The 14,895-nt window shown below is 31.8% G+C and overlaps 1 protein-coding gene across 13 annotated transcripts in view; it reads right to left on the bottom strand.

The window, feature by feature from the left end:
• Nucleotides 1-14,895, bottom strand: part of LOC121986062 — a 45,602-nt gene that overhangs the window by 11,482 nt on the left and 19,225 nt on the right. For 5 of the 13 annotated variants that reach the window (XR_006113331.1, XM_042539846.1, XM_042539847.1 and 2 more), the window contains 11 exons: nucleotides 13,565-13,701; nucleotides 13,355-13,465; nucleotides 13,144-13,245; nucleotides 12,888-12,996; nucleotides 12,598-12,798; nucleotides 11,650-11,818; nucleotides 11,430-11,511; nucleotides 11,252-11,345; nucleotides 10,935-11,031; nucleotides 8,358-8,451; nucleotides 7,381-7,453 (listed from right to left, as the gene is read on the bottom strand). Coding sequence is in view for 12 of the 13 variants with exons in the window: in XM_042539846.1 (XP_042395780.1) it covers nucleotides 7,381-7,453; nucleotides 8,358-8,451; nucleotides 10,935-11,031; nucleotides 11,252-11,345; nucleotides 11,430-11,511; nucleotides 11,650-11,818; nucleotides 12,598-12,798; nucleotides 12,888-12,996; nucleotides 13,144-13,245; nucleotides 13,355-13,465; nucleotides 13,565-13,701 (1,269 nt within the window). In the remaining variant the exon portion in view is untranslated. The remainder of the gene's footprint in view (nucleotides 1-7,380; nucleotides 7,454-8,357; nucleotides 8,452-10,934; nucleotides 11,032-11,251; nucleotides 11,346-11,429; nucleotides 11,512-11,649; nucleotides 11,819-12,597; nucleotides 12,799-12,887; nucleotides 12,997-13,143; nucleotides 13,246-13,354; nucleotides 13,466-13,564; nucleotides 13,702-14,895) is intronic. The other 8 variants (XM_042539850.1, XM_042539848.1, XM_042539858.1 and 5 more) reach the window with 4 other exon arrangements.

Here is a 14,895-nt window from a genome sequence, read left to right as displayed (position 1 = left end):
TTAATCCAAGGCGATTGGAAAGCGCAATAGAAAAGTCTCCTTCTCTGAAGGTGGAGAAGCCTTTTACACACTAAAAGCTCTTACAAATTGCTAGGAAGTTGTTACAAAGTTGATTGATCAATTTACTAGCTCCAGAGGCATTTATATAGCTCCTGGAAATCTTATCCCGAGTGTTGAAGGCGTCTCCAAGTGGGTTGAGGGCGCCTCCAAGCAGTTTGACCGGATAAAGCTCTATCCGGTTACAAACGATCACGAAAACTGGATCTGAGGCGCCTCCAATGCCCTTGAAGGCGCCTCGGACTGGTATGAGGCGCCTTCAAGGTGATGGAGGCGCCTTCAATGTTGAGGGCACCCTCAATGATGTTGAGGGTGCCTTCAACCTGCATGGTATAAATACTGCCTTCAACCTGCATGGTATAAATAGCTTCCAGCTTCTCTTTTTCCTCTTCTTCCGAAGCTCCCATCGCTTGGGTGATTTTGCTAGCTTAACGTCCCTCGAACGCCGCGCACGTTCTTCTCGTCCACCGGTGTACTCTTCCGCAGCTCTCTCGTCCTTCGGACGCACCGAGCCCGTCAGCTCCTTTCCCGTGCCGTCCTTCTCGCTAGCTGCGTCTTCCGCTCGACTTCCTGCGCTCCTAAGCTCATGCACACTTAGACACAGGGATCAAATAATAAGCAGGACCTAACCTAACTTGGTTGATCACATCAAAACAACCGCGGGGTCCAACATCTTTTGTTACAATCATCGAGTAAGGTACCTCATAGTGTATGGGAAATATCCCCGGGGTGTGATATGCCCCAAGTGTAGTGTAGTGGTAAAGCACTCAAAGAGCGATAAAAAGACTCGATTCAAATCCCAAATGAGACAAATATCCTAGAGGTCGGCTTCTAAGTATACATAAGTTGTGCTCCAATACTTGCTAGGCAAATCATGAGGGGAGATCATCTACCTCCAAAATTAATCGGGTAAAGTCAAACTCCTGATTTCATATTGAAGGGAAAATTATTTCTAGTAGATAATTCCTCTCTATCTTTATATATATGTATTATAATAAACAAAAAATATTACAGGTGGATCCTTTAAATCTTACATATTTGCACAAAGGCCCTTTTTCCATACAATTTTGAAGTAAGCCATCGAAAGAATTCTCAAGGTTACAACATTCCTTAGTAGGGGAGCCAAATCTATCATGGAATAGTAAAAAATTCTCATGGCGGAATATATTAATTCTTTTTTGGGTAAAAAATATAATCTTATGTTTTCATTATACTAATCTTTTTAGCTATACAAATTCTATATAATAACTACTTTTCAGTTTACAAATAATAAATTTCTACAATAGTATACATATATTCTACAAATTAATTTAAGTTTTTCTATGTTGGTTGTATAACTTGTGATAGTATAATAAAGATTACCATCATCAAATTGGCAAAGGCATATTTATATATATATTAAAAAAACTCTAATATTATTTATTTGGTTAATCATATAATATCAAATAACCAAATTTAAAAATATAAAAATTCATCATACTACAATAGAACTTCTATTAGTAGTATACATAATAGCAAAGATATATTAATATCAAGCTATGCCCATGTTTTGGTCTTCGGTATTGTCTCAATGTTGTGATGCATACTGTTGATTGAGAATTAGAGGTGGACGGAAAGAGAAACAAAGGGAAAAGATAAGACAACTATATTCAATATTTGCTTTCCCTCTAGAATCCTATACTTTTTGTAGTGTCCGAAACCACATATTTAATTAAGGAGATTTATTGGGTTAAATTATAATTTAATTAGAATTCAGATTTATTTAATTAAGTAGATTTATTGGATTAATTGTAATTTAATTAGGAATTTATTAATTTAAATAGATGGAGTTCGTTAGATTTAATTAATTAAGTTAGCTTACATATATGGAATTTGAATTGATCAATTAAGAAGACGGGTGAATATAAATATGTATAAAATTTAATTAAAAACCAAATGTGTATATAAAAATTTATATAACCCATGTATATAAATTTTTATATAGATTTATATGACTTAGTAAATATATAAAAATTTATATAACCTATGTGAATACATTTTTATATAAATGACTTAGTAAATATATAAAAATTTATATAACTCATGTGAATAAATTTTTATATAAATTTACAGGACTTAGTATGCATATAGAATAAAATTTATAAAGACTTAGTGTGTATATAAAAATTTATATAACATAGGGATATAAATTTTTATATATAAAAAAATTATACATGACTTAGCATTATAAGAGTTATAAGACTTAGTATAAAAAAAAAGGCAGCCCGGTGCATGAAGCTCCCGCCATGTGGGGTCCCGGGGAAGGATCCATTGTACACAGTCTTACCCTACTTTTGTAATAGGCTGTTTCCAGGATTCGAACCCGTCAACAACTTTATCGTTGCGCCAAAGCTCCCCTTCTAAAAATTTATAAGACTTAGTATGTAGATAAAAATTTATATAACGCATGAATATAAAATTTTATATAAAAAAATTATATGACTTAGTATAATAAAATTTATATGACTTAGTTGATAAAATTTAGATGTTTTTTAAATTTGTTATGTGATAATTTTAATAGGACTAGGTTTAATGTTTCTTATAGAAGAAGGAAAAGAGAGACCAAGTCCTAAGCTTCTAACCTCTTTAAAAAACCCCTACCTTCAAAAGCTCCATCTCCTTATGTTTTCCACCGGCCCTAAGAAGCTCCCTTCCCCATTGTTCTCCACCGGTTCTAGAGCTCCAAGGGAAGGCAAAGAAGATAGAGTTAGTAGCTAAAGATTGAAGGCATGTTCCCTACTTTGTTAATGCTTTAATTAGTTTCTATGTCTTGTGGAATTCGGATCCTGTAGTTCTTGGGCGCCCTATGTAGATTTCGGGTTCTAGGTTTTTGATAAGTTTCGGATTAAGTTTAGGTATGTGTATGTGTCCTCTTACTTCTTTTCATAATAATGTTATAAGTAATATTTGTGAATTTTGGATTCTATGTTTATGTTTATGTTTCTTCTTAATTCTTATCATGATAACTTTATCCGATGGGGATTAATGTCGGTTAGGGCTTTAATATGTTATGAAAGTAATCATGTTTGACAATCTGGTAGGTACATGTTAAATTAGGATTTTTAATGGTTGATTGATTAATCGACTACATGTTGATTAAGTTAAGGAAATCGATTTAATGATTAAATAATGGGTTGATTCATGAATAGATTAAATGATTGGTAGAATATTTGGTGGAATTAATTGAAAACAAATTAATTAGGTCATTGATTAATTATTAGATTATCTTGTTAACGACATTAATTAATTGGGTTAAATAATTTATTAGTTAGTTAATTGATTTAGTGACTAATAAGTTTAGAGAATGAATAATTGTTTGGTTTAATTGATTAACTATGTTAATTAATGAATTAAAGGATTAACATATTATTAAGTTCATTAGTGATTATTTAAGTAATTAATTTAATAGCTATTAATTAATTGAATTAATTCATCCGTATATTATACGGTAATTAATTCTTTAATAGGTTGAATGATTGGAATAAATCAAAAGATTTATTAATGAGTTAATTGATAGACTAATTAATATATTAATTAATCCATTAATAATTTGACCGATTAACTGATTAAATTGATTTAAGTAGATTGAGTAAAGTATAAATGAATGAGCTGATAGGTAGATTAATTAATTCCTGGATTGTTTAATTGTTTAATATTCAGTAATTTATAAGTTAAATAGGATTTAATCGGTTAACTTTAGTAAATTAATCAAGGATTGGTGGATTAATTAGATGATACTTGATTGATTAACGGTAATTAAGAATAACTACAAGGTTAGTTACATGAATGAATAATTATTGATAAGTTTAATGAATAACGTTTAATTCGATTAATGAGTTGATATATTTAATAACAAGTTAATCAACTAAATTAGTTAACCCGTGATTTTAGAGATTTAATAGAACATGTTGACTTTGTTTGATGAAAGGTGGTTAAGAAGTTGATAAGGTATTAATTTGTTATTAGATGTAAATTGAATTGTGTGAAATCAAAAGAAGGATAGTGTGAATTGATTGTATTGAGCGGGCAAGGAATTCAGCTTAAGGATCCAAAATTATTACCAAAACGGAGGAAACAGGTAAGGAATCCAGCTTAAGAAGGGTCCAATGAACCTTACCAAAACAAAATATGTTTGGGAATCCGACTTAAGAAGGGTCCGGTGAACCTTACCAAAACAAAAGAGATCTGAGAATCATCAGGTTTAAGAATGATCCAGTGAATCTTACCAAAACCAAAGATGTTTGGGAATCTGACTTAAAGAAGGGTCCGGTGAAGCTTACCAAAACAAAAGAAATCTGGGAATTAGGTTTAAGAAGGGTCCAATGAACCTTACCAAAACAAAATATGTTTGGGAATCCGACTTAAGAAGGGTCCAGTGAACCTTACCAAAACAAAAGAGATCTGGGAATTAGGTTTAAGAATGGTCCAGTGAATCTTACCAAAACAAAAGATGTTTGAGAATCCGACTTAAAGAAGGGTTCGATGAACCTTACCAAAACAAAAGAAATCTGGGAATTAGGTTTAAGAAGAGTCCAGTGAATCTTACCAAAACAAAAGATGTTTGGGAATCCGACTTAAGAAGGGTCCGGTGAACCTTACCAAAACAAAAGAGATCTAGGAATTAGGTTTAAGACGGGTCCAGTGAATCTTACCAAAACAAAAGATGTTTGGGAATCCGACTTAAGAAGGGTCCGGTGAACCTTACCAAAACAAAAGATGTCTAGGAATCCGGCTTAAGAAGGGTCCGGTGAACCTTACCAAACCAAAAGATATTTGGAAATTCGACTTAAAAAGGATCTGATGAACCTTACCAAAGCAAAGCGGTTTGGGAATCCGACTTAAGAAGGGTTTTGGAAGCTTACTTAAGAAATCAGTTAACTTCATGTATGAGATGGTGGTACGATCTGGGCACACACGTCCGGGGAGCGCGCCAAACCATGAAGGCTTATGGTCATGCTTATGTTCATGTGCATGTTTATGTTATGTGTGTTCATGCTTATGCCTATGCTTATATACATGATTATGATTATGTTTATGATTATGATGGTGCCTATGTTCGAGTTATGCTCATGATAGGTGTATATATGATCATGTTTATGCTCATCCCTAGTATGTATATTTATGTCATGCAAATATGCTTATGCCTATGCTATATAGATGGTTATGATTATGTTCATTCTCATGCTTAAGCCTATTTACATGTCTATGATTATGCAAACATGCTTAGTCAAGTCCTAAGTTACCTAGCATGTGTCCCTTAGTACACTAAATTATAGGCGCTAACTATTGCAAAACATAGTTTTGAATATGCTGAGTCTTTCTGAGTCTTTCGACTTATAGATTTTAACTTTTTCATATATGGGACAAATGAGACAGGAGGCATTGACAGTGAGTCAGCTCGGGACAATGGCAGTACAACCCAAAGACCTTCCAATTTAGTTTCTGCATTAGTTCGGTGTTTTCTTTGAAGAACAAATTCTGAACTGTATGACCAGTACCAAAGGTCACTAGTAATTTATGTTTCAAGAGCTATCTATGTATCTTAGTCGCTATATATCAATTTTAGCATTATAAGGATGTCAAGTGTTGACATGAAATGATACTTGTCAACATGATTCACACAACATATGAGACATTGTCTAGGTGATGAGTAGTATTGAGTTCAGAATGGTATATTTCGATCGTTTCACCTAGCAAAGTACAAGATTTTAAATCATGTATAATAATATATATTTTTTATCCTAATATGATATAAAATGAATTCACAATTTTAAGATAAAACTAAATTGTTATTTCACATTTAATATTAAATAAGTAATTGGAAATAATTATTAGTGTCATATTTTTATTTATAAATTAGGAATTGTACTATCTACCATCAAATAACAAATCACTTTAAAATAATAGTGCATATTGAGATATTACAGAAATTGTATAAAATAACACTAATTTGTTATATCACTAATAATACAATCAAAATTTAAAATAATAATTAAACAACAAATTAATATTAAATATTGCAAATAGCTCATCTGTTGATAATTTAACTATACATTTAGTTATAGATTAAATTGAGAATATAGAACTTTTAAAATATTATTAGACATATAATAATAGAATCATAGAAGTGTCAATAATTGTATTAATTTAAAAAAAAAAAATATGTTTCTACTATTATATTAAGAGTTAGACTATAAACTAAGCTATTTATTATATAAATCACATTTATTCTTTGAATCATAGATAAATATTATTTTATTTGTACGTTATTTATTTTAAAATAGTAATTAGATAATACTATAGGATAGTTATATGAATAATTTGTATTTTTTATTAATAGCATTCCAAATTGAAATTTATTGTTATAAATGAATACTCACATTCATAAGAACTAATAAGTGTTAGTTCTTGATATGATATAAATACTATTTATTAATTAAATCTTGTATTGTTAATAAAAAAACATCAGTTTTAGGATTTTTTTTCTTATATGTTATGTTTAATATTTTTTAGCTTCAATTATTTTTACTAATTTCCCCCAATCCAATATGGTGACAAAACAATATCATTAATGTTTTGCTAACAACGAATACTTTCTTCTTCTTTTTTTTTTTGCATAAAGATCTAAGTTCGCTGTTCACCTATGCATATCATGGTGGTGGAAATGGATCTCAAAGAGCATAACTTTCTCACCATATGTCTTCTTTTCAGTCTAATGGAGAATCAATCTCTTCTGTTCAAACAGGGATGACATCCTGTGCCTAACCACTTGAGATAATAAGTAGACGGACATTGTTGATCTTCTTGGCACTAGACTGAATCATAAATGCGGAGGAAGGTAATACCAATGAGTAAATAATACTCTAGTGAAGATAGAATTTGATAGAGTAAAGAGTGCATCTTGGATGGGTTATCCTCAACTTATACCAAATTCAGGCTAAAAACTTAAAACTATTTTCAAGAATCATGTGGTCCTTGATGATAATTTTAACATTAGATGCTTGTTTGTGTACAATTTTGCAAGCCTCATACTTAGTTATTTGGATGGTAATAATTATTAATTGTAAATTCAATATCTCTTATCTCTATTTATGTAATGGCCTTAACACTGGTCATTGGTCATTATTTTAATAGTTAGTTAAAATCAAACAAAATAATAAAGTTCTAAAGTATACAATAAAATTGTAAATCATAAAATAGACAAACTAGAATACAGACAGCAAACTCAGATAAGAAGCTTCAACATCAGAAGGCAAACCAAACAGCAAAGATAATCCAAGTTACCTCGCCATTTTCTGGCTGTAATTCAGCAATAATATCAGTAGCTAGGTCCTCCCGGTTACCAAAAACCCATTCACTGCCAGAACAATGGTGTAATGAAAAAGTGTGCTTAAGATAAGTTATGGTTTGCAGCAAATGTTGATTAAACTAATAATAATGAGGCAAAGGAAGAATGATTCAGCATCAGCATAATTGATCTTAACAGGAATATCATTCTGATAGCATTAATCATGCAACTATACCTGTGAATTTTATCCTCTGGATTTCAATAAAATTGTTTATTGGTTGAACAATTGACATAAAAATTGGAATTATTTCAGCAGTTGATCTCTACATTGTAAGCATAGAACTATTTAATGTAATGGTCAGATTTTATCCATTTACCAGACCCTACCTAGTTGGCACTATGGCTCCTGTCTGTCTTTTGTATAACAAGCAGGTCATGCTTCATAGTTTCAAACAAAATTTCAGTTAAATTATGTATTAAGCTAGTTAGGAAGTTCGACCATTTGTAAGATAAAATAATAAGTTTGATAAATAGGACAATTATACTAATAAAATCATTGTTGGAGGTTCATCCAGTAAAACAACAAAATGTTAACGATAAGCAAAACTTTATGAAAAAAAAAGGATTGCTCAACACTTCTCTACCAGGATTCTGGTGTGTGTTTATGGGGATATATGACTGAGAATCTATAACATCTATAACCTTAAAAAAATTCTAACATGAAACAAAGATCATAATGCAAAGAGAGAGAGAAAAAAGTGAAACCCTGATGCATTGCAATTCATATAAAAATAGCTGATAAATAATAGGCATCGATACAACACAAAAGCTAGTTGTACCGCCTAGCCAGCCACAAGTAATAAGAGAGCATTGTATTATCAATTAAAGTAGTCATATAATCTGGTGCAGCTAGGCCCTACGCACTAGACTTACATCCCAAGTCAGGGAAATAACCAAAAGTAATTCTTTATACCTAGTACAGAAAATTTGAGTATGTGGACGCAAGTACTTTGGAACTTTAACAAAAGCCTCAAAGGTATTTGATCCCAGTTGTGCATCACTTGGTCCTGTATAACAATCAACAAATGAGAGAAATAATCACCATAAACCTTTAATTTATTATTAACAAATAAAAAGCAAAACAAACAGAAGCTTTGCTATAAATCTGAAGGATTATGCTGCCATACAGGAGCATGTGCCAGGATAACTACCATAGCAGGAAGGAATTAAGAAGAATAAGATGACCATTTATATATTCATGACTCCACTAGAAACATTAGACATCAAATAGTTTGATTGAATACAATCAACTCATACTCACAGGAACCAATCTCCAATGACCATGAACTTTTGAAGTGGATACTTTAAACAAAAGATGGAACTTCATAGTCCTGCAACATTGAGCCTACTCAAGAGGGAAGAGGGATTAGATGACGAGTGTCCAGAAGCCATCTAATAATTTTTTGTGCATCCCTGCCTTTAATTGTGCTAGAGTATTGAAAGGTGTCCTAATCTTTAGAAGTGAATATAGTGTTCAATTCAACTTTTTTCTTAGACAACTTTAACATGAGAAAGTGAATCACAACCCTAGTTGCTCCTAGTCATAGAATCTCCTCATCAAAAAATTCTCATCAATCCATGAACTCATGATTATAAAAGAATTTTATTAATAAATGGTCTTCTTTCACTATCTTCTTCACTATATAGAATTTATTGATATCCACCATCATCAAATCGATATAGTGTGTTATGCATAATGTCTAAAATAATGTTGGATGCCCTTACTCCAGTAGCTCTCCAATTCTCTTGAGGTTAACACAATTGTGTATAGTCACCTGTACCATATATTTTACACTTATCTCTTGAACTACACTGCCCATTAAGCAATATATGTAAGATATATTATGATATTTTATAGTTGCATCAATAGATTTATGAAATATCACTTGTGTAGCAAAATATTAATAATGTTCATCCGTGTAGGTCACGACATCCAACATTCAAAAATTTAGTCCTGGTATATAATGTTCCACTGCATATGAAATTGTTGATCCATATTTAGACAATAAGTGGAGGATATCAAGATTTATATTTTATCATGTAAGAAGTAATGTAGCCTATAAGGGGTTAGGTTGATGTGATAGTTGGATTGAAATGAAAAAGAAATTGCAAATTTGGTCTAAGAATGCCAACATATCAATATCAACAAATATTAATTGCACATAGTAATCCCATAGAAGGAATGAGGCCATTAATACTACCTCATGTTGAGGCAACACAAACACTTGTACTTCTCGCCAATGTTGTTGTAGTAGTTGAGCCACTCCCACTAGCACTAGTTGAGCCCAGAGTTCTAAATCTCAAGTCATTTTGATATTTTGGTCTTTGATTGAAACATATTTCTCATTTCTTACTCGTACATGTCCATTTAGATCTCCTTAAAATTATTTTGTTTGACGGAACTTTTTATAATACCTCATCTAGATCTTCCCAAAATCTATATTTCATGTTGTATTTATGCTAATTACATTAATAGTTTCTTTTGTCACAACTATCTTCATAATTATACCATTAACAAAATTAACATAAGAAAATTATCTTATTGATAAAAAATTATAAGAAGAATATATAATTTTAACAAAAATACTAAATAAATAGAATAAATATCTTTACACATGAATATTATTTAAAACTTTTGAATAACTATTAAACTAAAATAATAAATATCTATCTCAAGTTCATTACGCTTATAAACATGGAGATTAATAAAACTAAGAGTTCCAATATAATTCTAAATATTCTAAAGAGTCAATCATAATCTTGAAGATTATTCATCACATTTAAAGTTATTTGAAGGTTTTAAATTATTTTTTAAATGGATCTAAAAGTTTGTATTTTTTAAAATTTAATTTAAACATTAAAATTATATTTTAGGAATTGATTTAAAATCAAATTTATTTGAAACATTTAAAATCATATACTTTTTTAAAAATCAAAAACAACCTCATTTGTAGTGCTTTTATGCCAACACCAAGCATGTGAGGATGCATGCAGGCATAGGATTCTCACGTAACTATATCGTCGATCGCATGCTAAAATGGTAAATCCACATGCTTCAAGAAACATAGGTTGACACCCAAATCCTTGGATCTTGTTACCCCCTTCTTCACTCTTCTTTCTCCTACTCAAGCTAAGTCAACACAAGCCTTCATTTTTCTTCGCTTCCCCACTCTTTCCCCAAATTCATTTCCTTTCCATGCAAGTAAACAATGAATAAGTCAAGATAGCCTTTCCAAATCAAGAAGTTGCAAAATAGTTTTCTCGTTAAAGAGGCACTTAGGAACAAAATTTTGTGATATGTCCATCAGATATGAAAAAGAAATAAAATAAAAGCAAATAAGGTAAATTGTTTATGTTTTGACATGTTAAATTGGCATGCACTTAAGAATCATTGGCAACCTTATTCTCTATAACTTAAAGGTTTACCCTAATTGCTCTCAAAGTAGATAAATATATGATAACATGCAAACAAGTAAATGAAAATTCTTACCACAGTAATATGTGGTCAAAACACGTGCATCAGGTGCATAAGATCTTATGTCACAAGACATGCTACGAATCAATTCATACTGCTCCAAATTCAACGGCTGCACAGTTTAAAATATACAATGAAATAGCTGATGATGACCTTGTTTGAAAGAGCACATGTGTCGTCAAAAATGCTACTTCCCCATATTCAGACTTCAGAGACCAAAGGATTGGTTAGTATGTTAACTTGTAACCAGTGAAAACACAGGCTTAGTCATATCAACATATGACTTGAGAAATTTATTCTAATTGTAAGAATGTAGTCTAAAATAACAGCACCTCATCCCACAAGTAGAAGTAAGCTTTTGGCCAATGATGCTTTGACTTCAAGATTTCGACTTCCTTTCGCAGAGAATCTCTTGCCTCACTGCTACTGTTGAATTCAATGTAATAAAACATTTGCTAAACCATAAAAAGATAAACTAGTTAAATATACACTGAAAAACTTGAGGTTCACCATGAAAGAATGGGAGCATAAGGTACAGCATACGCAGCTAATCTTGGATCAGAATAATATTCTTCAGATCTTGGATGGTCGGCTAAATAATGGGAGTAGCCAAAGAAGATTGTCTATCAAAATGTGATACTAAAAACCTTCTCTAAATTTGTCTAGATCTTCAAATCAGAATAACCATATTTTTAGTGAATTTATATAAGATCGGGCATGGATGGCATACCAGGCCATGGACAAGTATAAGCTAAAATTCTCATGCTATCACCCCATCTGCAAAAGTATGGACTTATCCTGTACTGAAGAAGCCATTTGAAGTGACAATCTAATGCATCATACCAGCCCTCACTCCCATGTTGCACACCAAAGCGATCCTCAATTACAGTTTCAGATACCTACTTAAAAGTCAAAAAATACAAAATGTTTTTTGATATATCCTTGCAAGGTGCATACTTTTGAGAAATAGATTTATAGACAAATCTCAACTGGATTTCACAGTGCATTCAGAAAAAGTTTTAGCTATTAACAAGCCTATTATTGCATATTATAAAGTTTAGGATTACAAATAACACGGCCAATATGAGCATTTCCAAAAACACAACTTTCATTTTTCAGAAAATAAAGTCAATTTGGGACAGTATAGTCTCTAATTCGACAAACTTGTCTCAATTTTAAGATCTTCTCTGGAAACATTCAAATTATAATACAAATTTCTACATTAACCATCCTTTTAGTCAAAAACAAAAACTATTTTAAGATTTTATCATACCTAAATCTGATCTAACTCAAGTACTAAATAAACATGGGAAAAAAAAGACAAACATAAAATTAAAGAATCTTCCTAATAACATTGAAGAATGAGTGATATAGTAAATATTTTCCAATCATGACTAGCAAATTCATGTATTTCAGTTTACTTTATATCAAATTATGGTCTCTTCTATGATGTTCAAGAATTAAGTTGGAAGTAAGCTAAAAAATAAAGTCAAAAGTAGTTATGGAAAACAGAAGTTCCAGTCAATTATATCAGAAACAAGGGACGAGACAGAAGCAGTATACAAGAGCAACATATTGTAAGTGGTTTAGTTATCTGGCACATATGATTAAATAACTTTACAAATGAAAATATGAAATTCAAATCTTTTAAACAAAAACACCAATGTTCAAAGGATACACCAAATACAGCTGGAAGAGAAGGTGTCAATGGAAGAGTAAAATCCCAAACTGTAACATTGATTTTCAAATGAATTGAAATATTTGACAATGCATCTTCATCCATCATATCACATGATCCATTATCTTCATAAAACTCATGGAACACAGGCAACAGAAGGATTTTCTTCAAAGATGAGGTAGCTGATTTCAATCGTTCTGCCTATCATGATAAACAAGTCACAAAAAAAACACATGATAAAATTAATTCACTTAGTATATCAAGAAGCAATTTCAGAACTAGAATCCTACCACTTCCTCTAATGGTTTTCCATCAACAGGTTCAACCAATTCAAGGCAGTTTTTTAGTTCTCTATTTAACTTGTACTTGTCGGCTTTAGCTAGTGTATGTGCAGAAGATCTATAATTGAGGAGCAATTCAAGCAATAAGTCTCAAAGAGAGCAAATAACTCAACATTACAGATTAAAAAGTGTTTTTTAAAATTAAAAGAGCAATATTCATTATGTAGCATATCTATAAATAACAGTGCATATGGTATGATCTAACTCTGCATCAGCCTTCAAAGCAGTAATGAGAATCAGGCCTTCATAGTGACCAGGTGGCTGCCCAGCAGGAACATCAACTGAGACCCAGATGGATGTTGTTTCTCTGTAAAAGAACAAATAGTTCATGGTGAAAGAAAACTACTACTTGACTATATTTCAGCAAGTCATGATAGATATGAACATGATTAGATAATTGGCATTAAACACAGTACCCAGGAAGTAGATTTATTTGACTGATTGGCAAACTAAGAGGTACAAGAGCATCAGGCACACCAAGGATCGGGACCACATGCCGCATGGTCAAGGACTGACCAACTAGCAGCCTACAAGGGTTACCATCAGCAACATGGGATAACAGAGCTAGTAAAGTAAAACCTTAAAACAGTAAAATGTAACTTAGAAGAAGAAAAACATGAGTTAACCTATCACCAGCAGCAGAACAGAGATCGGAGCACTGAATCTGCACAGTGCCAGCCATGCTTGAACTGGCCCATGAAAGTTTGGGGCGCATAGCAATCTGAACACTCTCTTTTTCATTTCTTGCCGCCAAAAGAGAGACCTTTGACCAAAATATTTACAGAAAAAAAACAACTAAAGAAAATGGAAGAAAACATAAGCAAGAGAAGCTACTAGTTATGGTCAGAAATGATAAGAAAAGAATTATATGTTTCACATCAAACTAACATAACAAATCTAGCTGAAATGCAAAGTAACTTTCAGTTTCAGTAGGATATCATAACATTATGTGTTGCACAAAATCTTGAGGAAAAACATAAGCTGCAGTTCATTAGCATAGCTTAGGTCCTATGTTGCATGGATACGGGTATGGGTATCATATCGAATACGATATGGATACGGCGATATGGTAAATTTTGAAAATATAAGATATGATACGGCTAGGATACGACAATCATTAAAATATATATATATATAGAGAGAGAGAGAGAATTGAAAGATCATGAAAGATTATCAAAACCGAGAATGAGTGGCAACTGGCACAATGCATGTAAGACCATAAAAGATGATCAAAACTGAGAATGAGTGGCAACTAGCATAGTGGCATGTAAGATCATGAAAGATGATCAAAACCGAGACTTTTAGATACTATTCATCAAAAAAATTGAAAGCCAAAACGAAGAAAAAGGAGACTGAAAGATTAGGGCTTATATTCAAATTTCTAAATCAAATCTTTTTAACAAAATGATTAGGGTTTAAGTACTTTAAAGGAGTGGAGTAGAAATCAAAAACAATAATTTAGGGTTCACATGACGAGCGGCAACAAGGGGCGAAGGCGATAGAAATGGAGGCGGGGTTTAGGGTTTAAAAGCCCACAACCCAATTCATTTTTATTAATTATTTTCCAATTAGTCCTAGAAATTTTCAAATTTTTTCAATTAACCCCTAAAAATTTTAAATATTTGCAATTTTGTCCAAATATATTTGGAAAAATGTATCCTTGCCGTGTCTAAAACGTATCCGCCTTCTCAAACCTCAAAAAATCCACAACACGTTTTTGCCCATATCTGATACGCATATTTGTGTATCGTATCCATATCCGTGTCCGATATTCCAAAAAAAAAAAAAATCGGAGTATCCGTGCTACATAGCTTAGGTCTATAGTTTATAGTCCTTACTTAATGATGGTTTGATTATATGAAAGGTTGAATTAGTCATGATTCAGTCAAGTAAAATAAGCATTTCTGTTGTTACAAGGTGCTACTTGGAACTATAAATCTACAATTCAGGTAATCAG

The sequence above is a fragment of the Zingiber officinale genome, chromosome 5B (genome assembly GCF_018446385.1).
Source record: "Zingiber officinale cultivar Zhangliang chromosome 5B, Zo_v1.1, whole genome shotgun sequence".
Taxonomy (NCBI): Eukaryota; Viridiplantae; Streptophyta; class Magnoliopsida; order Zingiberales; family Zingiberaceae; genus Zingiber; species Zingiber officinale.
This window is presented reverse-complemented; position numbering and strand designations above follow the sequence as displayed.